The 27,897-nt window shown below is 47.0% G+C and overlaps 1 protein-coding gene across 5 annotated transcripts; it reads left to right on the top strand.

Moving 5' to 3' along the window:
* Window positions 1-4,683: 4,683 nt before the first annotated feature.
* On the top strand, window positions 4,684-27,810 carry PRKAA2 (protein kinase AMP-activated catalytic subunit alpha 2). Of its 5 annotated transcripts, XM_088169667.1 has the most exons (10): window positions 5,391-6,532; window positions 7,375-7,482; window positions 10,384-10,525; window positions 12,435-12,528; window positions 13,842-13,986; window positions 14,792-14,879; window positions 17,251-17,475; window positions 19,509-20,013; window positions 21,775-21,901; window positions 22,123-27,810. In XM_088169667.1, the coding sequence occupies exons 4-10, from the start codon at window positions 12,469-12,471 to the stop codon at window positions 22,359-22,361; spliced, it is 1,389 nt and encodes a 462-aa protein (XP_088025793.1). In that variant the 5' UTR covers window positions 5,391-6,532; window positions 7,375-7,482; window positions 10,384-10,525; window positions 12,435-12,468; the 3' UTR covers window positions 22,362-27,810. The 5 variants fall into 5 exon arrangements, with proteins under 5 accessions (XP_014726063.1, XP_088025793.1, XP_088025794.1 ...); XM_014870577.2 differs by lacking the exons at window positions 5,391-6,532; window positions 7,375-7,482 and adding an exon at window positions 4,684-4,802; XM_088169668.1 differs by lacking the exon at window positions 7,375-7,482.
* Window positions 27,811-27,897: the final 87 nt, after the last annotated feature.

Raw genomic sequence — 27,897 nt, 5'->3', positions numbered from 1 at the left:
GGGTGTTCATCATGTGCATGCTTAAAATGTTCTATTTTCAATGCAAGAAATTGAAACCCTCCTTCCCCACTCTCATAGAAAGGTTTCATCTCACATCCCCACCAGAGCATCACATATTGCCACACAGATTTTCACCCAATGCCAACAAGAGGCTGTAATAGGTTCTGGACCCACACCTATTATATTTTTTGAATAATGCTGCTTGCTGTTCCATTATATCACACTCACAAGATTGTATTTGAATAACCAATAATTTTAATAACCCCCAGAAAAGTTAATTTCCAACACCGTAGCACAAATGGTTCAACATCTGCTCTTGGCTGCTACACGGGGTTTGATAAATGACATCACTTACATAATATAAATGGGAATTGCTTGGTTACAAATCTAATGTGCTAAGCTGCCTCTGATGCATGCAGTTTCTCCAGCATTCAAAAAAACCCATTTCACGTGTCACAGTTTACCCACTGCTGCATTATCTCATTAACTATCTCCTCCCAAAACAGGCTGGGAATGCAAATCCTACTGAAAATCCACAGATTTAGGGCACTTGCCAGGGTTGGATAGGATGCCCCAGGAGTTGAGCTTTTGTGTTAACAGATGCACAGCATCCCTGGCATTTTTTTGGTCACATTGAACTGGAAAAATACAATGTGGTGATAGGGGCAGGGTGCTGAGGTGGGAGGCTGGACACAACTGGAGGTGCTCAGCTACAAACCCTTCTGTAGGTTCCCCATGGTGACTGAAGCCAAGGGTTGCAACAGGCAGCGCCCAGCTTTTCCTTGGTGCCCCCCCAGCCCCTCAGCATCCTGCTGCTTAGCCCTGCATTTCCAAAAAAATTCCCTTTGGATATCTGGTGGAAGCAGTTTGGTGCCTGGGAGGAGCACCAGCAAAATGTGAGCACGAGCCAGAGCCTCTGTGGGAGCTGCAAGGGACCCGGGTTTCTGCCCAGGACTCCTGAATCCCACAAAAAGGAGCAAAAAGCTTCCATGTTTTAGCACTCAGAGGTAATTCCTGCTGTAACCCCAGCCCTGGCAGCAGACCAGGGAGAGTTCAGGGCCAGGTATTCCATGGCAGCTTTCCCTGTGCCATGGCACAGTCCCTGTCTGAGAGAGGGTGGACATACAGCCAGCTGGGATGGGAGAGCTCCTGCCTCGAACTGGGGTGTAACAAGAAGCACAGGCAGCAAAGCAAGAGAGAACAAGCCGTGGCAGGATGTATTTAATAATCCCAAACCCAGAAAACCCGACTGCTAACTCACAGTGTCTGAAAAAACAGGAGACAACCGGCCACAAAGGAACCAGAGGCATGTGGGGATGCCCTCCCTTAAAGAGGGACATATATCCTGCTGCTCAGACAAGGGATTTCTCAATGAGCAGGGAAAAAGAAAATAGAGAAAGAAAAAATTCTTGGAGATTGCAAACACCCAGCCTCCAGCTGGACTGAACACCATACAGACTACATTTGATTTGTGTTTTAAATGAACTGCAACGCTACTACACAAACCAGATCCTTCAGAGATGAATGTAAGCAGGGAGAAGAGATTTCTACCCTGCTTCACAGTCAAATACCATTCTGTGTGATCTGCACCAAAAATAAAAATGCCACTTTGCCAGACACTGGAGTCTCCATCTCCTAGCAACACGCCCCACCCAGCCTTTTCCTGGAGACCCTTCAGCTCCTGCCTGCCAGCTCAGCTCCCTTCCCCCGTGTCTGCAAACGAGATACCCATGAAAGAGATACACACACATGTATGTATATTCTTAAAAGCCAGAGAGAAATTTAGTAAACCTTCTCAAGCCTGAGCCCTGGCACTGTTTTCCAGGAGCATCCCAGGCTCTGCTCTCAGCTCTCACCAGCAGTGGAGAGGGTGGAAGGCACTGACCCACCTGGGGACATCCTTGCTGCCAAGCAAAGGCTTTTCTGTGAGTCTCCTGCAAAATTAAGCCTCCAAAATATATCCTGTAAATGAAAAACCTCATTAATATTAATTAGTAGACAGTTTCTGTGTGTCAACAAGCGGTGGAAACACTCCTGACATCAGCTTGCTCTGAGATTTAGTGACCAGCTTTCAGGAAACAAGCAGGACAGCAGAACAGTGCATCTCCATGCAGCAGCTCTTGTTAAACATATTAGTTTAACCATTAAACAAACACCACTCGAGTTCACACCTCTTTGTGTGGTGTTTCATTCAGGGAGAGCCAGGGCTTGCCAGGACTGGAAGGGGAGATCAAACAAACCCCAAAGACAGAGCAGAGCTGCCCAGAGCTTGCAGGGTAAAGGCTTGCATGGGCTGACGACTGCAGCTGCCTGAAGAAGGCAGAGATTTCTCAGGCATTCCAAGAGATGGAAGCTTTGCTGTCTTATCCAAAGTTTACTGTTTGTAAAAGCTGTCTCTCTTATGCCTTCACGTACATCAATTGTTCTGGTTGAACAGAGATGGTTTCATTATACTACAAAAGGTTTTGTGTTACAGCAACCTTCCTGTTCTACCCTCAGCTTGTTATTTTAGTTATTTATGTTATTGGATTTCTTGAATTAAGTTGCTGTTTTATTATTTATGATAGCACAGTTGCATAGGCTGGTCATTATTTTATCAGGGACCTTGTGTTTACACACACTGTTCCAGCTTCCCAAACAGCTCTTTATTACCTTGTAGCACAGATTGCATTTGTGACTGCCTTCTGCTACTTCGTGCAGCTGAATGAGAAACAAAGAGCTACAAATTAACACTATTAAAATGTGGCAGGACCACTTTCCAGCCATGTTAGGTGCTGATTTTGGTGTTCAGTCATGCTACTTTTTTGGGAGGAGCATCCATTCTGGTTTTTTTATTTTTTAATGTGAACAATTCATATGGTCCAGACAAAGTTTATGTTCTACCTGGGAGATGAGGGAGAACGTCCTGCTTTCACTATTGAATCTTTTTGAATTCTGTCTGAAACTGTCCATTGAGTGCACCTTGCTTCCCAGTCCAAGGCACAGCTGGTGCCAGAGGGTGCATTTGGAGCCCTGTCCCTCACACTCAGCATCCCTCCTGTGGGGATGTGCTCTTTGGACCAAAAGCAGCTCCCCTGGCTGGTGAACAGTGTCACCAAAAGGAGGGATCAACCCAAGGAAGCAGCTCCAAAGCAGGACATACCCCAAGGACAGTGCCACCCTCTGATGGGCACATCCCTGGGCAGGTGTGACATCCCTGACAGGCAGAGAAAAGTCACCTCAAGGACACTGTGACCCTCGGGTGGGTGTCACTCCAAGGAGGTGCCACACCAAGCCAGGCACACCACAAGGAGGGTGCCCCAAGAGGAGGGTGTGCTCTAAGGGCCATGTCCCCACATCAGGCAGCTGTACCCCCAAGGAGGGAGCAGCCTAAGGGTGCCACCACCCCGAGGAGGGTGTCACTGCAGGGATGCTGAGGACAGTGCTACCAAAGGAAGCTGTCACCCTTTGGTGACACAAACAGGTGCCAATTGAAGGTGTATATGGAGGACAGTGCCACCGGGGGACGATGTCCCTTGTGGCAGATACTGCTCTGAAGGGATGTCAGCCCCAGCACGTACATGGCAGCAGAGAATGTACCCCGAGTACAGTGTCACCTGGGAAGGGTGTACACCCCTGGCAGGTGCCTCTCTTGAAGGGTGTCACCCCCAGGAAGGTGCATGGCAATAGAGAACAAACTCCGAGAACAGTGTCACCGGAGCAGGGCATCACCCCAGTCAGGTGCGTGGTAATGGGGAACGTACTAGTACAGTGTCACTAGGGGAGGGTGTCACCCGAGCAGGTGCCTCTCTAAAAAGGCATCAGCCCCAGTTAAGTGCGTGGCAATAAAGGATGCACCCACCAACAGTGTCACCAGAGCAGGTCATCAGCCCAGTCAGGTGGGTGGCAATAGAGAATGTACCCTCCGAACAGTGTCACCGGAGTAGGGCATCACCCCCGGCATGTGCTTCTCTAAAAGGGTGTCACCCCCAGGAAGGTGCGTGGCAATAGAGAATGTACTCCGAGAACACTCGGGGAGGGCATCACCCCTGGCAGGCGAGTGGCAATAGAGAATGTACCCTCTCAATAGTGTCACCCGGGCAAGTTGTCACCCCCGGCAGGTGCGTGGCAATAGAGAATATGTATGTACCCCGAGTACGGTGTCACTCGGGGAGGGTGTCACTCCCGGCAGGTGCCTCTCTAAAAGGATGTCACCCCCAGTCAGGTGGGTGGCAACAGAGAACGTACCCCGAGAACAGTGTCACCGGAGCAAGTTATCACCCCAGTCGGGTGGGCGGCAATAGAGAATATATACCCGGAGCACGGTGTCACCCGGGAAGGTGTCCCCCCGGCAGGTGCGTGGCAATAGAGAATGTACCCTCTGACCAGTGTCACCCAGGGGAGGTTGTCACTCCAGTCAGGTGCGTGGCAATAGAGAATATGTACCCCGAGCACGGTGTCACCCGGGAAGGTGTCCCCCCGGCAGGTGCGTGGCGATAGAGAATGCGCCCCGAGTACGGTGCCCCTCGGGGAGGTGTCAGCCCGGCAGGAGCCGCCCCCAGGGGTGTGCCCGGCAGGTGCCCCGGTTGGGGCGGTGTCCCCTGGCTCGGTTCCGTTCCCCGCGGTCGCACCTGGCGCTCGGGCGCTCCCCGCCCCCGGCCGGGCCCGCTCCGCTCCCCGCCCCGCCGGCCCGGCCCTGTGCATTGTGGTCCGGCGGCGGGGGGCGAACATGGCCGAGAAGCAGAAGCACGATGGGCGGGTGAAGATCGGCCACTACGTGCTGGGGGACACGCTGGGGGTCGGCACCTTCGGCAAAGTCAAGAGCTGAGTACCGCGGGCGGGGCCGGGCCGGGCCGGGCCGGGCCGGGTGCGCCCCTCGCCGCCGCCTCCCTCCTCCGCTCCCGCGGCCTCCGCGCCGGCATCCCCTCCCTTCCCTCTGCCCCGCTGCCTGCTCCCGGCTCCTCTCGGCATCCCCGGGGCTGGCGGGGCCGTGCCCGGGGCACACGGGCGGTGGGGCGGCCGCTGCCCGCGGCGGGGATGATGCGGGCGGCCGGTGGGAGATGCAGCGCTCGCCCCGGGCTGCTCCGGGCTGTCACAGCCCCCGGAGCCCGTGCTGCGAGCAGGACCCACCAAAACTTCGCTCCCGCGCTCGGAGGGAGGTGATGGGGAGGCTGGAGCGCGCACCGGCATCCTGCCCCTCCGTGCCGGGAATGCGCTCCTCGCTGCTTCCCTTCCCGACAGGGGCCGGCAGGTGCTCCCGGGGTGCTCCTGGAGCCGGCAGGTGCTCCCGGGGTGCTCCTGGAGCCGGCAGGTGCTCCCGGGGTGCTCTTGGAGCCGGCAGCGAGCGGGGCTGGTGCTGCCGCCGCTCCGAGCATCGATCGCCCCGCAGCCCCGAGCGGCTCGGCGGGGATGGAGGGGCCGGGGAGGGCAGGGATGAGCCGGCTGTGCCTGCACCTGGGGAAGGGAAGGCTCCAGAGCCACCTCGGAGCACCTTGTAGTGCCTAAAGGGGCTGCAAGAGACCTGGAGAGGGATTTCTGGCAGGGCGTGGAGTGGTGGGGCCAGGGGGAATGGCTTCGTGCTGACACAGGGTGAAATTAGTTAGGTGAAATGCTGGGGAGAAATTGTTCCCTGTGAGGATGCTGAGGCCCTGGCACAGGGTGCTCAGAGAAGCTGTGGCTGCTCCATCCCTGGAAATGTTCAAAGCCAGGTTGGAGCAACCTGGGATAGTGGGAAATATCCCTGCCCATGGCAGGGGGTGGGATGAGATGAGCTTTAAGGTCTCTTCCATCCCAAACCATTCCCGGGTTGCAGAATGGGGAGATTGTGTCAGGTTGGGGCTCCACACAGGGATTCCTTGGCCAGTCTTGCCAGAGCAGCCAGCTCACATCCTGAAGGCTTTGCTTTACCTGGCTACGAGGTTTGCAAATATTTGTATTTCTTTTTCCTGTGAATTCTGCCATTTCGTGCAGAATTCCATTTTTTATACGAGATACTGAAAAAAACAGAAAACCAACAAAAGTCAGTGCCTGAGCTGTGTTTCCCAGTAGGAAATGGGTTTAGCTGGAGCTGGGGGAGCAGCTGTCCCACTCAGTGTCCCCCCACCCCATTGGGATGTGGCTGGGCAAAGGGGTGCTGTGCCTGCCCTCAGTGCCTGGAGTTTTAAAATAAACCCAAATTGACAGCAGATGAAAGAAACCACCACAACCACTGCAGCTAGGTCCACCTGTGGCCATTAATCACGCCCCTAAAAATATATTGCTCTGTTTAATCCCAAACCACAAATTTACTGTCTAAAGAATTATCAGAATAAATACTTCTAACAGTAAGGACCATTTAAATCACTCCTGTGTACTAGCAGACCTCAAAACTGCTCCAAAGGCAGGTTTTTTCCTTGCAGATCAATTTAAACCTGCCAACAATACCTTTTTTTTCCTTAACTAGCACAAATACCCCCTACCCCACATATGACCTGAGTTTGGTAAAAATGGACATTTTCCAAAGAAATATTTCAAACAACATAAAAGAGATTTCCTAGCTCAAAATCCTTTATAGGTGAGTAGTACCCTATTTTTGTTTCTTTTCCCTTAATATTGTGCCTACAACTGACAGGTGAAGTTTGTGCTTGAGATGGGAACTGAAATGAAGAAATTGAATCTCCCATTTATAGAGAATTACAGTATTTTAATCGATTGAGCTTTAGAAAAACTTGTATTCACATGAGAAAAGCAGAGGTTTTTGTTGATTGATTCAAGCATTGTGTGTTGGGTATAATAATTGCTTTTTCAGGGAGAAGTCAGGTACCATCAGTGACATTTCTTGTTGCTGATGTGTTTTCTTCAAATTCTGCCTTGCACAAGGTTTTGGTTTTGGCACTTTTTCCTGCCTTACTCATCAAAATTAAGAAATCATAACTTACAGTTGTTCAGGACTATTGTTATTAAGGAAATAAGAAATGGCAATGAAGGGGAGGATTTTGTGACATGGGGTACAAACCAGAGCTTGAACTCATGGCTGGAGCTGAGCAGTCACTTTGAGCCATCAGAAGCCAGAGACATGATGGAAAAAGTGCCTGGGTCTTCAGGGAACTGATCCTCCTAAAAACTGCCTGAACACTGCAAGAAACTGTTCTGTTTTAAGCCCATTCAGTTTCTTGATCTCATTTACAGAAAATCCACCCAAGGCATGGAGGGGAGCAAATAGGTTGGCAGATGAGGGCAGGATTTTGGTGCTAATACTGAAATTCCATCTGGAGATGAGGATGAGGATGGAGCATCTGTTAGAAGAGAGGAAGGTGGCAGGAGCTGATGTGGTGGGTGGATAGGAGGTGTCATGTCGAGACTTGAAGTTACCACACAGCGTTTTTACCAAATATATTTGTTTTCCCTGTCCTCCAGGCCAAAGATTAGAATAATTTGCAGAAATAGAACTGTGGAGAAGATCTTGGATTTGGAGTTTAGCAAAGCCTTGGAGGAAGGAGGTGGCATCTCCTTCCCTGGGGGTTGGTAAGAACAGATGAGACAAACTGTGTTTGCTGTGGGCACGTTCCAGCCTGTGGGTCCCCAAAAGCTTTCCTGTGACCACAGCCCTCACACAGGGAGGTTGGTGCAGCCTGGAGAGCTTCAGTCAAAATCCAGCAGAGTAACCCAGATTATTTTATTTTTTTTGTCCATGTGATGCCACCCACAGCATCCCTGGGGGCCTTGGTGGATTCTTTCCCTCGCTTGTTTGCCACAGAAGTGACCAATTTGTGGTCCCTTAAGGACTGTCAGTCTTGGGTTGTCTTTGTCACCTCCATGGGCTCCAGTCAGGATCAGATCCCATTTTTCCCAGGCTCTGTAGCATTGCTGCTGAAAGACAAACTTTGTGTCAGAGGGAAGATAAACTAAAGGAGGCTGAGCAGATGAAGGACAGGGAGAGGCTGATATAACACACAAGCAAGTGGCACTGGGGCAGAATTTATACAGCATTGCTAAATATATGCTTTGGATGGATTTCATTTTTAACTTTGGGCTGAGATAAGGGCCAGCAGAACTGATAGGGAAGGAGTTTCCTCACCCCTCCACAAGCTTCTACATTGCCCTGAAGCATTTGCAAAAATGTTAACTGCTTGTGCTGCCTGAGCTGGTAGGATAAAGAAAGTGATGCAAAAACCCATGCTGTCAAGGGGTTTTAATTATTATCTGTGCTTGTAGTGCTATAATCGCTATTCCTCCTCAATTTTTTTTTTCTTTTATAAAAATAAGTAAATGTCAGGAGTCTCCCTTTCTACTTTTTTGATCTGGGGAGGCAGTGAGAGGGAAGGAGGTGTCTGCACCACCAGCCAAGGCCACCACTGCCCACCCTTGGGGTGAGGATCCTCTTCCATGCCTGTGGGAGACCTGGGACCTGCCCCTGACTTCTGGGATGATCCTGGGGTTCAGAGGCTCTGTGAGCAGAGGGAGGGTTGTCCTTACTGCCCATGTCTAAATTCCTGCAGCTACAGACAGCCCTCAAAGGCTTTAAAGTCTCCCACCACATAGGAAATTTTGTTCCCTCTTTGTCTCTCTCTCACCGAGTTCAAGGAGGCTTAACAAGTCACTGGGGACAGAAACAATAATATCTCTGTATCTAATGCTTACTGTAAGCAAAAGATGGATTACAAAATACGCTGTTTATTTTTAATTATTAATGTGTTTGTGCTAGCAAACCTTTGCAGAGTTACACATTGTTTGTCACGGATGGGAAAGGGGATGAACTATTTGGCAATAGTATTAAAAACAATAATTATTCATGCTGGGCATAGCCATTTTTTTTCCCCCTAGTGTATAATAAAAATTTTTCCAAGCATATGCTGAGGCAAGGCCAGAAAGTGTTGTCCTGAAACAAAGGGTGGCAGAAATCAGAATTTTCCTCCTAGTTCAGAGAAAAAACTTTGCTTTACCTCCCTGCAGAACTGCCCTGCTCTCCTCTCCCCAAGGATTCACCAGTTAAAATGCCTCCCTGGACTATTTACAGCACTCCTTGCACTGCACCAGAGGAATTATCTGCCTCCTCCAGCCCTCAGCTAATCCCTAAATTGCATCTCTACTGCAAAGCTGAGTTTATTTTCATTCCCTCATCTAGTAGTTTTAAGTATTACGAGGAATAAAATGGACATGCAAAGTGGCGCTTTAATTTTCAAGGGCAGTAAAGTGTTTTATTTTTAGGATGCTCTTATTGAGGAAAGAATCTCTGGCAGGTCTTATCTGGTGGCTAATAATAGTGACCTGGTGTGCCCTGAGTGCTGCTGCCCTGCCCTTCTCACGCCTCCTGCTTACCCTGGGTGCTTCTGATCAGCTCATTAGGGCTGCCAAAATTACGGGCTCTAATATTGTAATAACAAGGTTTGCTCACGGTAATTAACTCCTTGCACCACGTGTTATTACTGGAAGGGTGATGTTGGTAATTAGAGAGCACAAATATTTACTGTAAGCAGGTTTTTCTGTTCAGGCTTTAGGAAGCCATCCGTGTGTCAACCTGTTGAATATCACATTATAAAATATTGAGAAGGGGCAGCTTGTTCTGAGAACCCTTTTTTTGGGTATAAATACCCCGTTTTCAAGCTGTTTCTGCTCTCAGCTTCAATATAAATCTGGCTTCCTGGGAGCTTTTTATTTTCTGTGTGGTTTGTTTATGGGTAACAAGTGGATCCCATGCTGAATTCATTTCACATCATTAGGTACAATTCTGCCAGTGACAGTGGGGCTGCTCCTCCCTGTTTATGGTTATGGTTTTTCCCTGAACACAGGAGATAAACATCAGCATCTCAATGCACCAAGTGCATTTAAAAAAACCAAAAAACATATTGAAGTTTGCATCTTTCCTAAAAGCAGACTTTGCTCCTGCAGTCCAGCAGTGTTCCTGCAGCTTGTCATCAAAGCAAGAAGCATGCTGGAAGAAGTATAAATAGAAATTCATTTTAGTAATGCAAATCCTACAGTCCTATTTTGGGCAAGGAAAATCCCCACACCATTTTTTCAAAAAAGAAGTGTGATGGTCTAGTTTTAAGACTGGGTTTATGAGGGATTTTGTCTACCAGTGTGTTATGGTGGAGATTCTCCTCTGCCATTTAAATATATCTGTTTCTGATTAATCTAGCTTTTACATGCTATAAATCCTTGCAAATTAGCTTGGGGTATGACCTCCTCCAGCAACTCATTCTGTTTTTAGTGGAGTAGTTTTGGCAGATAAGTCTCCTCTCTTCTGCCTTCTATGACTCCACTGGGAAAATAGTGAAGAGACAAAAACTTTAAAATAGTTCACACCCTCATCTTCTGCTTTTTTTCCCTTCAGAAGTGGCATTTTGCTTATAGTGCCCTATAAACTGCTCGTGTGAACCCTGCTGCACTGTTTAGTGACTTTGCAATGCCTTCTGTCTCTAATAGTTGGTGAGCACCAGCTGACAGGGCACAAAGTAGCAGTGAAGATACTGAACAGGCAGAAAATCCGCAGCCTGGATGTGGTGGGGAAGATCAAACGAGAAATTCAGAACCTGAAGCTCTTCCGGCACCCTCACATTATCAAACTGTGAGTACCCTCCCTGCCACCTCTGTGCACAAACACCTCTCAGACACACTCAGCTGGGTTTCAGGAGATGGATTAGAGCAGTAAAAAATATGTTTGGTCAAGTTTTTGTGTGTTAGATGATCCACTGGCACAGGTTTTCCAGAGAAGCTGTGCTTCCCCATCCTTGCAAGTGTTCAAGGCAAGGTTGGATGGGTCTTCAAACAACCTGGGATAGTGGAAGGTGTCCCTGCCCATGGCAGGGGTTGGAAATGGATGGTCTTTAATGTCCCTTCCAACCCAAACCATTCTATGATTCCATGAATTGCAGCATGGTCAGGCTCTGAGAGTGAAACCTTGGCCTCCAGTCAATAGGATTTATGTTTTAATGGACTGATTATCCAGAGCTTAAAAGAACATTTTTTTTTTTTCAAAATTTATTATTCAGACATAAGTTTTGAAAGTCACCACTTTGATGAACCTGAGTTGGGGTTGTAAATCAGCACCTGCACTGCAGCCTCTGGGATTCCTGCTCAATCCCCAGTTTGTGCAGCCAGCCCACATTAATGAGGCACTCGATAATATCTTTGGCATTCCTATAAAAGAAAGCTGTTGAATGGTAACTGCAAGGGTAAGTTGACATTTAGGTCAGCCTTAAAACTGGCATGAGATATAGCAAATACCTGGGACTTAGAGGCAAGGGAAAACAAATTCTCTCTGCAGTTAAATAACTAACCATGCAGCAACTGTTGACTTTAGAGTAACTTCACAGTTCCATGGATTTATTGGAGAACAGATTGGTATTATTTCATGAAAAAAGCGCCAGCAAGACTCCTCAGCTGTGTGCCCAGCATCCTGCAAGTCAAATCCTGTTCACACATTTGTCAAAGCAATAAAAATTAAATCCAGTTTGACAATATCTGTGTCCTATGATACATGTTGCATTCGTGAAATACAGTGATAAAGATGTGAGGAGACTGGGGCACACAAACCTCTTTCAATAAGTTTTTAAATGTATATAAAAGAAATATTGGGGCAATTAACTGTAACTTAGATATCTGGATCCAAAGCTGCTCAGAAAAATGAGGTTGATGCTATTGATCTTTATGGGAGTATCCCACATTCCTGTGCCAGCCTCTGGAAATTGCTGAAATCTCTGTGTTTCAAATTACAGCCCTATAAAAATTTATGAAATTCATCTTAAAAAAAAAAAAAAAAAAGCAAATAACAACAAAACAATGACTCTGAAATAAAAGAGAGGGAGGTCCCAGCTGGTGCTGCTGTGAATTCCTGGGGCTGCATTGACCTCAGCTGATTACTGGCAGTTTATTCCAGCTGGGACACTGGAATGTCTTTGCAGCACTCAGGTCATTTTGAAGGAAAGTGGAGAATAAATCTGTGAGTTTAAGTGATACTCTGGGTTTTTCCCCCCATTCTAGAAGGATTTTTTCCCCCATTCTAGAGAGATTTAATATCTGAAAAATAACTTTAGGGGATCTCCTTTTCATTTCTGTACCTGTCCAGAGGAAGCTCCCTCTAGTGCCTAGAGCTCTTTATCTTCTTTTTTCTTGCTATGAGGGACAGCAGATGGATCCTGTCCTTGCCCCCAGCTAACCAGGACTTCATTTCTAAAGCTGTTGTTGCAGATCTTACCCAAAATGGAAATTTGAAAGTCAAGGCAGTCCTAAGTGTGGTAAGATTGCCTGGCAGATATTTCAGAGGATTATTTAAAGGGCTGAAGGAAGATCATAGGTCTGGAAAAGATGTGTTTTCACAGACAAGTGAAAGTTTATACTAGAAACAAGTGACAGCTTTTCAGCAAGATCCAAACAAATTCTTATTTGAAGTGTTGATTTGGAATTAATAATCTGTTTAAAAGCCTTTCCCTGTTCTTAATTACATATTTCTTCTATATCTGCTTGTGTTTTTGAAGGTACCAGGTCATCAGCACACCAACAGACTTCTTCATGGTCATGGAATACGTGTCCGGCGGGGAATTGTTTGATTACATCTGTAAGCATGGACGTGTAAGTGCCAGTCCTGAGTCAGCCCAGACATTTGTGTGGGAAGAGGATGGTGTTCAGGAGCAAAATGATTGCTCAAGGGAGCACAGTTAAGGTTAAAGCCCAAAATAGAAGTTGCTTCACAGCAACCCCGTCCGTGGTGTCTCGTACTGGCTCACACGAAACTTGTGTGTGATTTTCTGCAGCGTTCTCTGGTGTATTTTCAATCCTGAAACCAAAATATCCAAGGTAACGTGTTGCTTAGGGCAAATATTTGGAAAACTGGCATATTTTTGTGATTTTTAGCTATGAGTTGCCTGTCAAAACTCCCACGAATCAGCAGCCAATTTATGGCATGGGAGGGGAAGACCACTTGGTGTGGTCTCTGCCCCAGTCATTCACCTCTCCCAAACCCCCCCTAGGCTCCACGCCAGGTCCTTTGAAGGCTTTTCAAGGATGTGGCTTATCTGAACAACATTTTCGAATGCCAGCAGTCCCAGTGGGTATAAATCACCTGAGGTGGGTTGAGCCCATGAAATGTGAGATTTTGGTTGCAAGGAAAATCGCTGGTGTCTGCCCTGGGGAGGTAAGGAGGTAAAAATGGGCCAAAGTGGACATCCAGAGTAAGGGTTCAGGTGCAGGATCAGCCCATCACACATTCTCTCTCTGTGCTACCAAATCAATACATTTACAGCAAATTGGGTTAGATTAGTGCAGTGCTCAATGCAGCTGACTCAATTTGCTTTTCTATGTACAGTTCTGATTTCTCACACATTTTATCCATCTAAGTATTTTCAGTGAGTGATTTGGATATTTTCTGAACTTCTGCATCCATAAACTCAGTCTTTCATGAAGGGAGTCTTTTGGAATTCATCAGTAAAAATAATAATTGAAAATATAGTTTCTCTGATATAGCTCATACAACTTTATAGCTATACAGATAATTAAAATCACCACGATATTCCAGCTTCACCTACTGCTTCCAGAGGAAGTCCATGAGGACTTGCTCTCAGCAACATCCTTTGTGGTGTTTTGTCCAGCCTGGATCTGTACCAGTCCCATTGGGACAGCTGGCTATTGTCTGACAGGTGCTACCTTTAAACTCTTGTTGACATCTCAGCTAAACTGAGGTCTCACCTTTCATCTCTGGGCTGTATCATTTTCAAACACTGGCACGTTGTAAAACACCAGGGTGAGAAATCTGCTTTATTTGCTGCTTCTGGTCGCAGACACTCTGGCATTTTCTCTCTGCACCCTGGAAACGTTTGGCTCCTTGCTGATCCAAACCTTGCCCTGCACACCAACCTCCAGGGCTGTTCCCTCTGCTGTTCCCGCAGGTCGAGGAGGCGGAAGCTCGGCGCCTTTTCCAGCAGATCCTCTCTGCAGTGGATTACTGCCACAGGCACATGGTTGTGCACAGGGACCTGAAGCCAGAGAACGTGCTGCTGGATGCCCACATGAATGCCAAGATAGCTGATTTTGGTAGGTGACCCCAGCAGCATTCCAGAGGCGCAGCCAGCGCCGCCGGAGCGTGGCCGTGGAGCAAACCCAGCCACCAGCAGCTGCTCCAGCTGGAAATCCCAGCCTTGGAAACACTGCCCTTCCTGCAGCACCGGGGATTACTTGGTGCAGGCTGCTCCTGTACTGGCACTGAGAATGGAGCAGAGAAGTAATTTGTAAATCTCTGCTGTGTTTTAGTGTAATCACCCCACGGAAAATTTACCTAATTTATGTTTGAGGCAGGCTCGGTGCAGCTAATTCAGGGTGAGCTGGCTGTGTGTGTTTATTTTCGTGCATGTTCTCCCTCTGTTTGGCCATGTGCTTTTGGCCTTGGTTCATTTTACAGAGAGCAGTAACAGGAGTCTCTAAGTGGCATTAGGGATTGAAATCCATTAAAGTACCTGGGCTACCAACCCTGTCCCAGTGAGTCCTTTCTAGCAATATAAATCCTGAAAATTTACTCATTCCACACAATTGCCATATGAAGTAAGTGCTCTGGGATGAATTATGTCTCTTCTCTGTGCTCTGGGGTTTGCAACTTAAAGGAGCAAAATTAGCCTGGCGTGAGTATTTTTGGTTGGAAGTGAAAAAAAAAAAACAAACATCAACAATAGTAACAAAAGTAATAATTTTCAAATCAGTTCAGAGAAGTCTATCTAAATTATATCAACAGTTCCTTTCCAAATATTCCACTCCACTTCCCTGCCTTTCCTCTGTGTGGCATGGGATCCAGCCTGCCTGGACCTTCAGATCACACATCAGTGTATAATAAGCATTTTGTTTTTAGGACTGTCCAACATGATGTCAGATGGTGAATTTCTACGCACCAGCTGTGGTTCCCCAAATTATGCAGCCCCTGAAGTCATCTCTGGAAGGTAAGGCATTCCATTTCTCATCAGAGTCTATGTGAGCACATGGACTTTAAATTTGTTCTTGGTATTAGAAACAGCTTTGCACATCTAGTAAAAGTAGCTGACTCCTTCCAGCCTGGATTTTGTGTTTGGGTGAATCTGTTGGCAAAGATCTGAAGGTTTTCTTGGTTATTTTTGCTTCTCAATAGCTGTAATAGCAAACCATGTTTTGCTACAGGTGTTTACTTTGGAGGAATTATTAATACCAGATGTTGACTGTTTATATTGCTAATTAAAGAGGGTGTAAATGACTCTTTGGATGCAAATACTGAGGTTCCAGGAGGAAAGGCTTTTCCAGGCCACCCCTCCTCTCCTGCTCACCTGCAATAAAAAACACAGCATTAATGAGGAAAACCATTCCCTAACAAAAGAACCTGGAAGATCTTTAATCACTTCCCAACATTTGTAATGAAAATCCTTCTGGTTCCTTAAGCTTGGGGTTTTGGCTGTGGCAGTAGGTTCAACCTTCAGAACTTTGTTTTGAACTGATTAATTGAATTGACAAACCTCCTCTGTGGTTGCATCTCTCAGCATGAAACATCTGTACAGCACATGCAGTGTTGAACACACCCCACAAGGTTGAATTGGACTTCCATGTGTTGATACAGAAGTGTTGCCTCCTATATTTTGCTGTCAGGAACAGAAATTATATAGAATGTACATTTTTTCCTGATTCTCTCTGTAATATCTTAGCAAAGTTTGCAAATAATAGATTTTCAAATTTTCAGTCCTGTGAATGGTCCATCAAACTGCCCATCTCATTATCTATCCCCTTTTTTTTAATCTCCCTTTGCCATGAGCTTTACTTTTCCTAATCCAGTGTAATTTTGCCTATATCTGTAGTTTCTGAATAGGATATTTTGTTCAGAATGTCTTTGCTTTGATTATGATTATTTTATCCCTGTTTACACCAGAGCAAGTGTTGGCAGAGCATCCTAGGAATTAGACTAGCATCCAAAAACCCTGTTGTGACTACAGCTCAGTGTGTGAAATGAAACCAAGTAAATCCTCATTGTCAAGAAGGGGACAAAGCCAGAAACTACTGGGATTCCAAAGAAATATTAATGGTATTTCCATCTCAGTGAAGGCCAGACACGTTTTTCAATTGGTATAGGAGACAAGGCACATGGCAGATCAGCAAGGATTTGGTCCCTGAGTGTTCCAAGGGTACAGGCAATGCAGCTTAGTAACAACAAAAGGGAGAAGGAAAACCAAAACCAAGCCCACATGTTGTACTTTTGGGCTGGCTGTAGCTGCATCCCTCCCTCATCACTCCCACCTACAGGCTCAGGGCTGCCTGAGTTTCATGCCCTTGCTCAGTGTGCCAAGCTGGGCTCTTATCAGAGCTGCAGCAGTGTGTGAAAGCTTAATTTGGGGGGGACAGGCACAATCCACCCTCCCTGCCTTGCTGGGGGGTGTGTGGGGCAGGGGGGAGCTGGCTCCTGGCTCCTGTCCTCTGTAGAGTGTGGCAGCTCAGCTTTCAGAGCCATACAAGTGCATCTCATTTGGGATAAAAGGTCCACAAGACTGTTCAGGCAGTCCCACTTTGCTGCTGTCCCTGGCCTCAGCAGGGAAAGTCTCAGCCTTGGACAAGCAGACCAGGTGTTTTGGGGGTGTTCAGACAATGGCCACAGCATGATTTCTACACTGATATATCTGCAGTGGTGCTTTTCAAGAGGAGCAAGTGCAGGATGCTGAGGGTTCATGACGAGACTTCTGTAGTTGCATTTCAACTTCTGTGTTTCGGTAGGGTCCTTACAGCCCAAGGGCAAGTGTTGCCTCCCAAAATCTCTGGGGAGGCATCAGTTGTGGCAAAAAGAGACGAGCAGGAGCAGCAGAAATGTTTATTTGGGGTGTCCTGAGTTGAGGATGGCAGAGAGCACATTTGGCAGCTTGTCGGAAGCAGGAGCACTGATACCAGCACACCAAAAATAAACACTCAGAGATAGAATTCTCTGTTGCTGTTTGATCTCCCTCGTTCAATGAATAGAAATTTCTGTCTGAGCCCTCAGGGCAAAAGAGCCTGGCAGGGCTCTTGGAAATGTGAGGTTTGGCTTTTTGAAGAGTTTGGTGGAGGCAGGGTTGTACACAGGAGTGTGGGCAGCCAGTGCCAGCCCTGCCATTCCTTTCCCTGAGCAGTTTTGGCTGAGGCAGATTTGGTTTGGGGAGAGGCCCATGAGCAGCCCTGGTGTGGGCTGGAGTTCTGTCCCTGGTGGAGCTGGCAGGGGGTCCCCACACCTGAACCCTGACCTGAGGATTGGGGTGACACAGAGCCTCCATTCTGACTGAGGAGAGGATGGGGTGACATCTTTCTCCTGCCCTTGTCCTCGTGCAGGCTCTATGCTGGCCCAGAGGTGGACATCTGGAGCTGTGGTGTCATCCTCTACGCCCTCCTGTGTGGCACTCTGCCTTTTGACGACGAGCACGTCCCCACCCTGTTCAAGAAGATCCGTGGGGGAGTGTTTTATATCCCTGAGTACCTCAACCGCTCCGTGGCCACGCTCCTCATGCACATGCTGCAGGTGGACCCCCTCAAGAGAGCCACCATCAAGGACATCAGGTCAGCTCAGGTGGGCTGGGATGGGCTGGATGCCTCTGGGGGTCTCTGCTGACTGTCCTGGGGGTCACCTGCTGGCAGGTGGGCAGGGTGGTTTTCAGGACTAGTCAGCTCATCCGGATGGTTTTTGTCCCAAGTGATTCAAGGAGCAGCCCTGCACCCCTTCTGTGCTGGCTGGAAGTGGGTGATGATGAACAGCATGAGGATTTTATATATATATATATATATATTATATACAAATATTTAAAATTCAATCTTACTGCATTATAAAATAGCCTTAAAAATCTCTTAATAGCACTTAGCAAAGCCAGCTATAGCATGCAATAATCTCAAGAACTTAATATCCAGCAGCCATTTTTCATTACTTTATTTCAAGACTATATCCCTGTGGGTACCAGATAAAGAGGGTAATCATTGTACTTACTGTATATCCAATAGGAAAGGAGGAGAAACCTAAGAATTACTAACTTAATATGTAAATATTGGATGCATTACATCTAGCTATAGCATAAACATAAATGTTACTAGGGCTTCCAGGAATTCTCAGATTTTTAATGCATTTTCAATGGACTGCCTTAATTTTACCCTTGAATTAAACCCATGCAAACTTCCTTTTTTATTTCTTAATTCCTTAGGATTAGAGGATTTAATTACATGTTAGAGAGGCAGCACATGCAGCGAGATTACTGTCAATACATGGAACCTATAGACAAGGCACTGTATGAGTTTTAGACACTTAGTTATCATTCACCTCATTGGAAATTGGTGGGAATTGGGTAAGTTTGATGCTCTGTATCTCCATCAGGCCCATGGGAATCCCAGAGTGGGAAAGTCTTGGAAGTGCTGAGGTCTTACTTCAGTGTGCAGAGTGCCATTGCTGCCCCTGTACCGGGCTGGGTTTTGCTTCCAGCTCATCAGGGGATGAGCTCATCAGGGTTTTATTCTTGGCTGGTCATAATTTCCCCATCTTGCCTCTCACAGAGAGGCTCCCTGTCACTTTTTATCTTCTTTTTTCTCTTCTGCCAGAGTCGGGATTAAATGCACGAGAGACATTATTTTGTGTTTGGACTCAGGTGTTTATTAATTCTTATCTATATTACAGTGAGTGCTACAGCACTTCTAGCTAACAAGCTAAAAATGAAGAAGTGGCAATGTATCTTTCTCGTTACAAGGTCTTTCAAGGCCTAATAGTCCAATTAAAAACTAACACCTAAATTATTTTTGCTTTTGACCCAATAACCAACCACCCGTGACCCGCAGTGCAGCATTTTCTATCCAATCACAAAAGTACCACCTAGACCCGTGAAGAAGAAAGAAACCTCTGCCCTAAAACCTCCATATTGCTCTCTATATATTGCTATACTCCAAAATCTCAAATTCCAAAACCTCCATCTTGCTCTTTATATAAAATCCCAAATTCCAAAACATCCACCTCGCTTTCTATATATTACTATATCCTAAAACTCCAAATTTCAAAATTTCCATCTTGCTCTCTATATAAAACCTCAAATTCCAAAACCTCCATCTTGCTCTCTATATGTTGCTACATCCTAAAACCTCAAATTCCAAAATCTCCATCTTGCTCTCTATATACTGCTGTATTTTAAAACCCCAAATTCCAAAATCTCCATCTTGCTCTCTATATAAAACCCCAAATTCCAAAACCTCCCATCTTGCTATGTATTGCTATATTCTAAAACCCCAAATCCCAAAACCTCCATCTTGCTCTCTATATAAAACCCCAAATTCCATAACATCCACCTCTCTCTCTATGCATTACTATATCCTAAAACCCCAAATTCCAGAACATCCATCTTTCTCTCTATATATTGCTATGTTCTAAAACCCCAAGCTCTGAATTTTTCACCTTGTGATATTACACACTTCTATTCAAACTACACACCAGCGATTTTAGTTCCGTCGTTCCATTTTGGAAGCCTTCTCCACAGCCTCATCCTGAGAGGGTCAGCACAGAAAGTCTAAAATTCTCATTATCCAGTGCAGTGGAGGAGAAATTCTCCCCTCTCCTCCCCCAGGGAGCACGAGTGGTTCAAGGAGGAGCTGCCCAGTTACCTGTTCCCAGAGGACCCTTCCTACGACGCCACGGTCATCGACGACGAGGCGGTGCGGGAGGTGTGCGAGAAGTTCGAGTGCACCGAGTCGGAGGTGATGAACAGCCTGTACAGTGGTGACCCCCAGGACCAGCTGGCCGTGGCCTATCACCTGGTCATCGACAACCGCCGCATCATGAACCAGGCCAGCGAGTTCTACCTGGCCTCCAGCCCCCCCACGGGCTCCTTCATGGACGACAGCGCCCTGCACATCCCCCCGGGCGTGAAGCCGCACCCCGAGCGCATGCCGCCCCTCATCGCCGACAGCCCCAAAGCCCGCTGCCCCCTGGATGCCCTCAACACCACCAAGCCAAAGCCCCTGACTGTCAAAAAGGCCAAGTGGCACCTGGGCATCCGCAGCCAGAGCAAACCCTATGATATTATGGCCGAGGTGTACCGGGCTATGAAGCAGCTGGACTTCGAGTGGAAGGTAAGGAGTGTGCCCAGGCTGGGTTTCCAGCATCCTTTATCTCATAAATTCAGGGATTTTATCACCTCATTTGCCTCACCTGTTTCCAGATGAATGCTCTCACCTTCCAGTCATCCCTCCTATTCCTTGTTAAGGCAAACTCACTGAATTAGGGCCCTGGCTGTGCTTCAGTGTCTGTGGTGTTTATTTATGGAGTGAAATAAGGGGTTTCTTTCTGAGTGCTCCAAGACTGGAAAGATGATTCTGCCTCGTTTAGCTGCAGGGATAAGAGGAGCTGTTCACATTTCTAATTTTAGTGGCTAATTCCTTGTGAGGTCATCTTGAGTGCTCCTGAGCAGAGGAACTCTCATTATTTCTGCCTGGTTCTGTCAGGACTGAAGTGGCACAGTACGAATTGTCCTAAAGGATGCACAGATGAGGGGCTGGGGCCTTGGGTGCAGGATTTGTATCTCTGATGTACTGGTCTTTTCCTTGATGGAGCTTCAGCAGTGCTTATAGACCAGATGTGTTTTCAGACACTTATTGCTTCCTCAGTTTAAGGCTCAACTTCTTGATTTAAACCCAGATGTTTTAGCTGACAATACTCACTGCAGGTATTTATGGTCACTGCAACATGTAGTCACACTCCTTTTCAAAGATGGAATAATAAACTCCTAAGTTAGCCCTGGATCTCTGCTGCTGTGCCTGACTCCCCAAATCCTGGTGCAGCCCCTGAGGTGAGCTCTCCTGGCTCGTGGCCTTTGGCAGCAGCATCATGTGAGCATTGGGAGCCAGGTAAGGAGAATTTCAGCCCAGATACTTCATCACCAGAGGAGCTCCCCTTCTCCCTCCAGGTCCCAGGCATTGTACTGTGTGAATCTCACTGTGCTGCTTCTTTAGAACCTCCTGACTCCTCCTTATTTTTGATATTATTACGTCTTTAAAGCCAAGTAGCTTCCAGGAACCACATTTCCCTGCACCAGGCAGGAGATGGACTGTGGCCAGGTGCATTTACCCACACCAGCCAGACATTTGTTAGCTGTATGGTTTTACAGGGAGTGAACAAATCTGCTGTATTTCTGGTACAGCCTCAAAAACCAATTCAGCCCAACATCTCTGTGTAGGCAGTGGAGCTTATTTCATATGAGGAGGTTTCACAATAGCCTTTCCCACCCTAAGAATAACTTAAAATGTGACTCTTCATCAGAATTAACTCTCCCATCCACGCAGTTGCTTCATAAAAATAGCACAGAGAAAAGATCTCATTGTAAATGAGATGCAGCAGATTGTGAGGTGGGAAGCAGCGAGGGGAAATACTCAGCTTGAGGCTGATCCACAAGTTTGGGGTTGGTTTGATCCATGGGTTTGGCTGTGCTGATGGGAGAGGCTGCTCTGCCCAGTTTGATTTCATGAACACTGTCCATGTATGTGGGTCCACGGGTGGACTTCTGGCTTTGTGTGGCTATGGCTGCTGGTGAGGGAGGAGCAAACATCAGGTTTGTGCCTGGCAGATGGGTCACTGCAGCTTCCTCAGCCAGCACCTGGTGAATCACAGCCTTGAGAAGAATATTTAAAGATGGGAGGAAATGAAGCCATTTGCTTCATCTTACAGGCGTTGTCCTTTTGAGAAACTGTTTTTCCCAGAAAATGTCTTGCTGGTATGTAGAAAAAAAATAAGGAAAGAGATGCTGGTGTTGCTGTTGCTGCCTGGATTCTCCCTGCTGAGGGCAGGTTTCCTGGCTGCCTGGAGTCTGCTTGCTGAGGGCAGGTTTCCCATTGCAGGTGGTCAATGCCTACCACCTGCGGGTGCGCCGCAAGAACCCCGTCACCGGCAACTACGTGAAGATGAGCCTGCAGCTCTACCAGGTGGACAACCGCAGCTACCTGCTGGACTTCAAAAGTATTGATGGTGAGTAGGACTTGGAGAACACGTAGAAGGGCAAGGCTGGAAGTTTCAGAACCATCCTGTGCATTTTGAAGCGCTTACGTGTGTGTCATTTCAGCAAACGCGCTTTGGAGCGCTTTTCGTCTTTTCATCTCCGCTGCTGTTCCCATTTCATTACCGCAGCTGCCAAACTGACCCCAAACTTCTTCTCTCTTCTTCCCTCTCTTGTTTTTTGGCTTCTCAAGACGAGGTGATGGAGCAGAGGTCGGGCTCCTCCACGCCCCAGCGCTCCTGCTCGGCCGCGGGGTTGCACCGGCCGCGCCTGAGCATCGACGCGGCGGCGGCGGCCGAGTGCCAGTCGCTGATGGGCTCCCTGAGCGGCTCCTTCGTGGGCAGCATCCCCTCGGTGCCCCCACGCCTGGGCAGCCACACCATGGACTTCTTCGAGATGTGTGCCAGCCTCATCATGGCCCTGGCTCGCTGATGGCACCAGTGTCTCTGTGAGGATCTGCGCTGACTCGTCCGCCCCTCCTTTCTTTCGCTTCCTTGTTCTTCCTCTTCCTTCCCTCGCCTGCCCCTCAGCCCGTGGCACAGACCCAGGTCCAGACCCAAAATGTGCTCCCTTCCAGCAAGGCACCAAGGAAATTAATGTCATTTCTCTCCTTGTGCCTGGCAAAATATATCCAATACTTTTTTTTTTATTTCCTGGTGAACCCCATGGGATATGTCAAGGCTGTAAAGTAACAAACATATCACTGAGTTTTTAGAAAACACCTCCCCCCTGGTTCATCCTGAGGTGATGGAGGCATAGCCAAGCTTCCTGCAGGGAGTTTGGTGTTTCCCTGATGCTGTGCAGAGCAGGGGCAGGCTGGGCTGAGCCGGGGCAGAGGGTTGACCAGGAGCTCTGTGAAATGGAGTGGAGGGTGATGAAGCAGCTCTGCAGTGCTCACACCCAGGTACCAGCCTCTCTAACACTTTTCTCCCCAGAGCAGCAGCTTTGCAGATGCTTCTGCACTAGTGCAATATGACCTCCCTCCCCTCTCTTTTTCCCTCTGCTGAAGATGGGGAGGGAAGGTGGGATGTGCAAAGGTCCTGGTGCACACCTGCCCTGGGGAGGCCTCCCCGTGCCCAGTCTTTGTCCCTAAGGTGCTTTATTTCCCCCCAGGAGCTCTGGACAGCACTGACCTGCTCACCATGCTCAGAGCTGAAAGCAGGTTGCCTTTTCCCCAGCCCTTAATCACCACCTCCCTGCAGCCTGCTCCCCCTGCCCTGCCTCACCACGGGCTCCAGGGGCTGAATGCCAAGCAGGGCTCAGGTGAGCAGAGGACAGGATCTGGCTCACCCACCTGAAATCCCAGCGCTTCCCCCGAGGGCTGGGATCATCCCTGATGGGCAGGAGCTCCGGAGCACTCACTTCTCACCTGTCCCCTAGGAACCTCTGCCTGTTGTCACCTCCCCAAAATCACTGCCAGATCTGCCTTTCCTGCTGCTGGACACTCCCTGCCCACTGACTGTGACCTTCGCCGCTGACCAGGCAGGGACATCCCAACCCAGAATTTTACTGCTCCTTTGCTACTGGCTATCTGAAGGATGGGATTTTATTTTTTAAGATGAACTGCAGGGATTTTTAAGGTTAAATTCTTGTTACCCAAGGGTAAAACCCTAATGCATGTGTGACTTCTTTGTTTAAAAGACTTATTATTTTTTATTACACGGGATTAATCTAATGGGGCAGCGTTGGCACCTGCTTGGCTTTGACATGATATTTAATTCCATTTACTTGATTATGAAGTAATAGTCTAATCAAGGAACAAATGCTTTATGAAAGCTTTGCCAAAAAAAAAAAAAATCCTGGGTGGAGGGTTTGGTTTTGTTCTGATTTTTTTGTTTGTTTTTTGGTTTTTATTTTTGTGTTCTGTTTTAAGAAACAAAGCAAAGAACTTTTGCTGGTCCCAGGTATGCAGTCATTCAATTTGAAAAAAAAATTTAATCTGCCTTTTTGATAGCTTGTTATGATCCCATGAGGTTTTTTCCTAGGTTTTTTTTCTGTACAGTTGCACTTTAGTTTATACTTCCTGCAAGTTTGTACGAGAAGCAAGGAAGAGAACAACACAGTAAGCCTTTTTTATTAATCATTTAAGGTAATCAAGACAAACACGGGATATTTTTGCCATCTACTGGCAGTTACGTGGACTTTTTCAGCTTGAAGTCCCTTTTTTTTAAAGAAGAACCACAAAATTGCCTTATTTTTGTTACAGATTGTGCTTGGATCCTCACAAACGTGACTTTACAGCTCCAATTTTTCCAGAAGCCACACGAAGTAGAAAGCTTCCAAAAAAAAAAGAAAAAAAAGAAAAAGAAAAAATCAGTTTTGCTGTTATGCTCTTGAACACTAAATCCAACACAGCAGCACAGCAGTGGTTGGACTGTAAGCCCACAGCAGAACAGCTCTGTTTTTAAAAGAAATACTGGAAATATTTGTAGTGCTCATAGGTTTTGTAACGAGCCTTTTATTACATTATGATTATTTAATAAATACTCTGGGGTGGAGGATGGCTTTGGTGCTGTGCCTGGTGCCTGCCAGGTGATTTGTGTCCCTAGTGCTGTGGTGTGAGTTTGGATAGAGAATCCAAAGTCCTGCATGCAAAAAAAAAAACCAAACCCCACCCCAGAGTCAAAGCTGAGGGGCATCCAGCCCTTCAGCAGCTTTTGGATCAAGGCTGAGATGAGCAAAGAGCCCTGAATTATTTTGGGGTAATGGAGATTAACCCCTCTGCAAAGGAGCAGGAGCAGCTGTAGGGCCTGGCATTAATTTCCATCCAGGAAACAGCAATGAGTGAAATGTATTTGAAATGTTAAAAGCTTTTCAAATCTTCACTCCCAGCTGAGCATCTTGCCAAATCCTGGCAGCACCTGTACCCACCTTGCTAAGGGGGCTGGTGTGTTACAGTCTGGGGGTCAGGGGCAGGTAGATGTACTGATTGTCTTTTTTAAAATTGATTCTTGTCCTCTGGGATTCCCTTCCCAGCAGAACTAATAGCATTAAGCAGCAGCAAATGCCCCTGGGAGGAAATATTTGCTTCCTGGAGGCGGGTGGGATTTTTAGGTTGTAGAATAAGCCCCTTGTGGCACTTGGCATCTTCTCAGACCCGTGCAAACATTAACTGCTGTGTGGATCTGCAAAACCAGTCCTGCCTGGAGGGCAGTCAGAGTTACTCAGCTTTCCATATGGAGAGACTCAGAGAGGTGAAGCATTTCCCTGCTCAGGGTCAGCAGAGGCAGGGGAGGGAGCAGCACTGGTGGAAGCAGCTCCTCAGTGCCCACCTGGGTCCGGCACAGCCTTACCCAAATCCGTGCTGCACTTTGAAACGCTCCGAGGACTTTAATTTCTTTTTATTATTTATTTTACCTTCAAATAGGCTGTATTCTGTTTCCCAGCTGCAGAGGAGCTGCTGACCTCTAGTTACATTTTCCAGAGGAAGAGTTTAACTTTCACACTGTTACACTGTGGTCAGCTCTTTTTGAGTTACGCTGGTACATGCACAAGCCTCGGGAAAAGCAGGGTAGACAATATTTGAACTACAGAAACTTGAATTACTCCAAGTGCAATTCTTCAGAAGCCACTGGACAGCTGTGCTTTGCAAGCCACAAACTCACCCAAATTTTGCTTCAGCCCGAGGGGGAGAGAGACAAAATGCAAAGGATAAAGAGTTCAGATAGGCTCCAACAGAAACATCCAGCTCCTGGATGAGTTAATTCAGAAATACCTTGGGCTGTTCTTGTTGGAAGCTATATATATGTAAGTATTATATATGCATACATGCATATATATAAAATGCAGGTGGCATCTCTGTCGTTGGCCTCTCAGCTTTATTCTTCCAGCAGGGCAGGTGTGTGCCCTGGACACTGCCACCACTCACTAATCCCAGCCTCTGAGAGGGCCTGGACAAAGGGGATGCTGTTTTTACACACTCTTTTAGGTAAAGCCCATGAGTAGTTTAGCTGAGCCATGGCCTTGGCCAGGGACGGGAGGGGAAGTGGGATCACTCACAGGAGCTGTGGGAATTCTCCCCTTCCACCCCCCCCGACCAACGCCCTGGTGCTGATGGCTTTGGGGCAGGTTTATTTTCAGGAGCTGGAGCTGAGCAGGCAAAGGCAGCAGGGTATTTTATTTTTCCTTTTAACGGGTCAGAAACACATCTTGAGCTGTGTGTCCAGTTTAGCATTTCATGAGGTGTGCACAAGCACAGGGAATATACGGGCAGTGCTGTAAAAACGTGAACCAGCTGGTCAGCGTGTGTTGTGTATACGTTCTTGTGTGTGATTATAGTGGCATTGGTGTTGGAATAGATGAGGTTTGAACAAAACAACCCTTCTGTCTACTCCTTTTCATTTCACTGCTCTTTGCTGTCAGCATGCAGCCCTGCAGGAGGAAGAGGGAGCTGTGTGCAGGACATGAACTCGTGCCTTCGCTGCGCGTTGGGACTGCTGGAAGTGGCAGCTTTGTTTCACGAGGTGCACAATTTCCCCAGCTCATGCAGGATCCCCCCACTGAGACATGCAGGCCGTGTTTCTCAATACTTGAAGTACCATTTGTTGTGCAATTATTTGGCTTCACCCTTTTATTAGCTGAGAGGAGAGAGGGAAGAAGAATCGCACATCTGGATGAGCCAAACCAACCCCTGCTGTTTCTTTCCTGGAAAGTTTTAGGATCTGGTTTTGTTCCAGGTATATGATGTACCTTACTAGAGTCACCTTTCTTAAGGTCTTACTTTGGTATGGCCTTTTCATTTAGTGCTTTCCTTTGGCTTCCTTAGCCCTCCCCTTATATATATATCCCTTTTTCATCATTCACTTATTTAAAAAAAAAAAAAAAGCAACAGCTTCTTGTAATTCTGAATTCCCAGTCTGCCTCCTGGCCATGGAGTTAATGATTCAGCCAGAGGTACCTCACTCCCATGCCTGAGAGATGAACTGGGTTTCAGAGTTCCCACATGACACCTACGGATGGAACACTGACTTTTGCAGAGAGCACACCTGGTATTTGATGCACAGAGCCTTGCTCATTTTATTCATCAAAATTAGGAGAACCAGACTGTGAATCAGAGCTCTACCTGCAAGCACGAGTACACTTTTGGTGTTAGAAAAAGTCTGTTTTCAACTAAAGCCTTGAAGTTCCTGCTGAAGCTGCCTTAATTTAAAAATCAAAGTTTATTTGTAAGACTCATCTCTGATTATATTTTTTTTCAAGTTTGGAAACAGTTTATTTATCCTCATCTCACAAAGCTGTGAAGTAGATCCTGTAGCCATGGTAATATTTATTGTTGCTGAAAGCATGTTCATATGTTCTGTATCATGTTATATTCACGTGGTTTGTACCTCAAGGCATTTGTTTTTGTTTTTTTCTTTTAGAGGACAAAGCAAAACTGAATCCCAGGATTTCTGTGGTGTCCAGCATCTTTCCTCAGCTTTATGAGAGAGGTGAACTGGACTTGTCCACTGCAATTCTTAAACTCATACTCTAAGGAGTATTTATGATTTATAATGTAATCTATTTATGACTTTAAGAAAAAGATACTGAACTTTAAAAAGTTCTGAATAGAAACACCCCTTCAAACATATCATTAACATGAAGCTCAGAAAAAAACAAAACCTGAGCTCTATAACCACTCCATCCTTCTCAATATTTTCTCTTAACTGAGGGCTTGGAGATGGTTTTGTTTTCCAGTTCATGGCTGTGGTACTTTCTGATATGGAAGGGCACAGAGCCCTGGTTCAGTTTTGTCCTTTGTGCATTAGATAATCACAAGGAAGCCTTTTTCCTTCCATTTATGGTGTGGAAAGTGTTTCTCTGTGTACTGCACTGCATGTGATAGCTGTCTCCATGGTTGACATTTGCACTTTAATAAACTCAGAGATGAAAAGAGATAAAAGCAACAAATCCTTTGGATTTCCTTACGGCACAGTCCCTTTCTGCAGGCTGGGGTGGCTGCTGGAGTTTCCCTCTGGAGATCCTTGCA

The sequence above is a fragment of the Sturnus vulgaris genome, chromosome 9 (assembly GCF_052056855.1).
Source record: "Sturnus vulgaris isolate bStuVul1 chromosome 9, bStuVul1.hap1, whole genome shotgun sequence".
Classification (NCBI taxonomy): Eukaryota; Metazoa; Chordata; class Aves; order Passeriformes; family Sturnidae; genus Sturnus; species Sturnus vulgaris.
The sequence above is the reverse complement of the archived record's forward strand: the minus strand, read 5'-3'. Positions and strand labels throughout refer to the sequence as shown.

Coding starts and splice junctions, on each gene's coding strand:
- PRKAA2 (XM_014870577.2), top strand. CDS start 4,709: ATGGCCGAGAAGCAGAAGCACGATGGGCGGGTGAAGATCGGCCACTAC. Junction 12,529..13,841: donor ACATCTGTAAGCATGGACGT/GTAAGTGCCAGT, acceptor CTGTTCCCGCAG/GTCGAGGAGGCGGAAGCTCG. Junction 21,902..22,122: donor GGACTTCAAAAGTATTGATG/GTGAGTAGGACT, acceptor TGGCTTCTCAAG/ACGAGGTGATGGAGCAGAGG.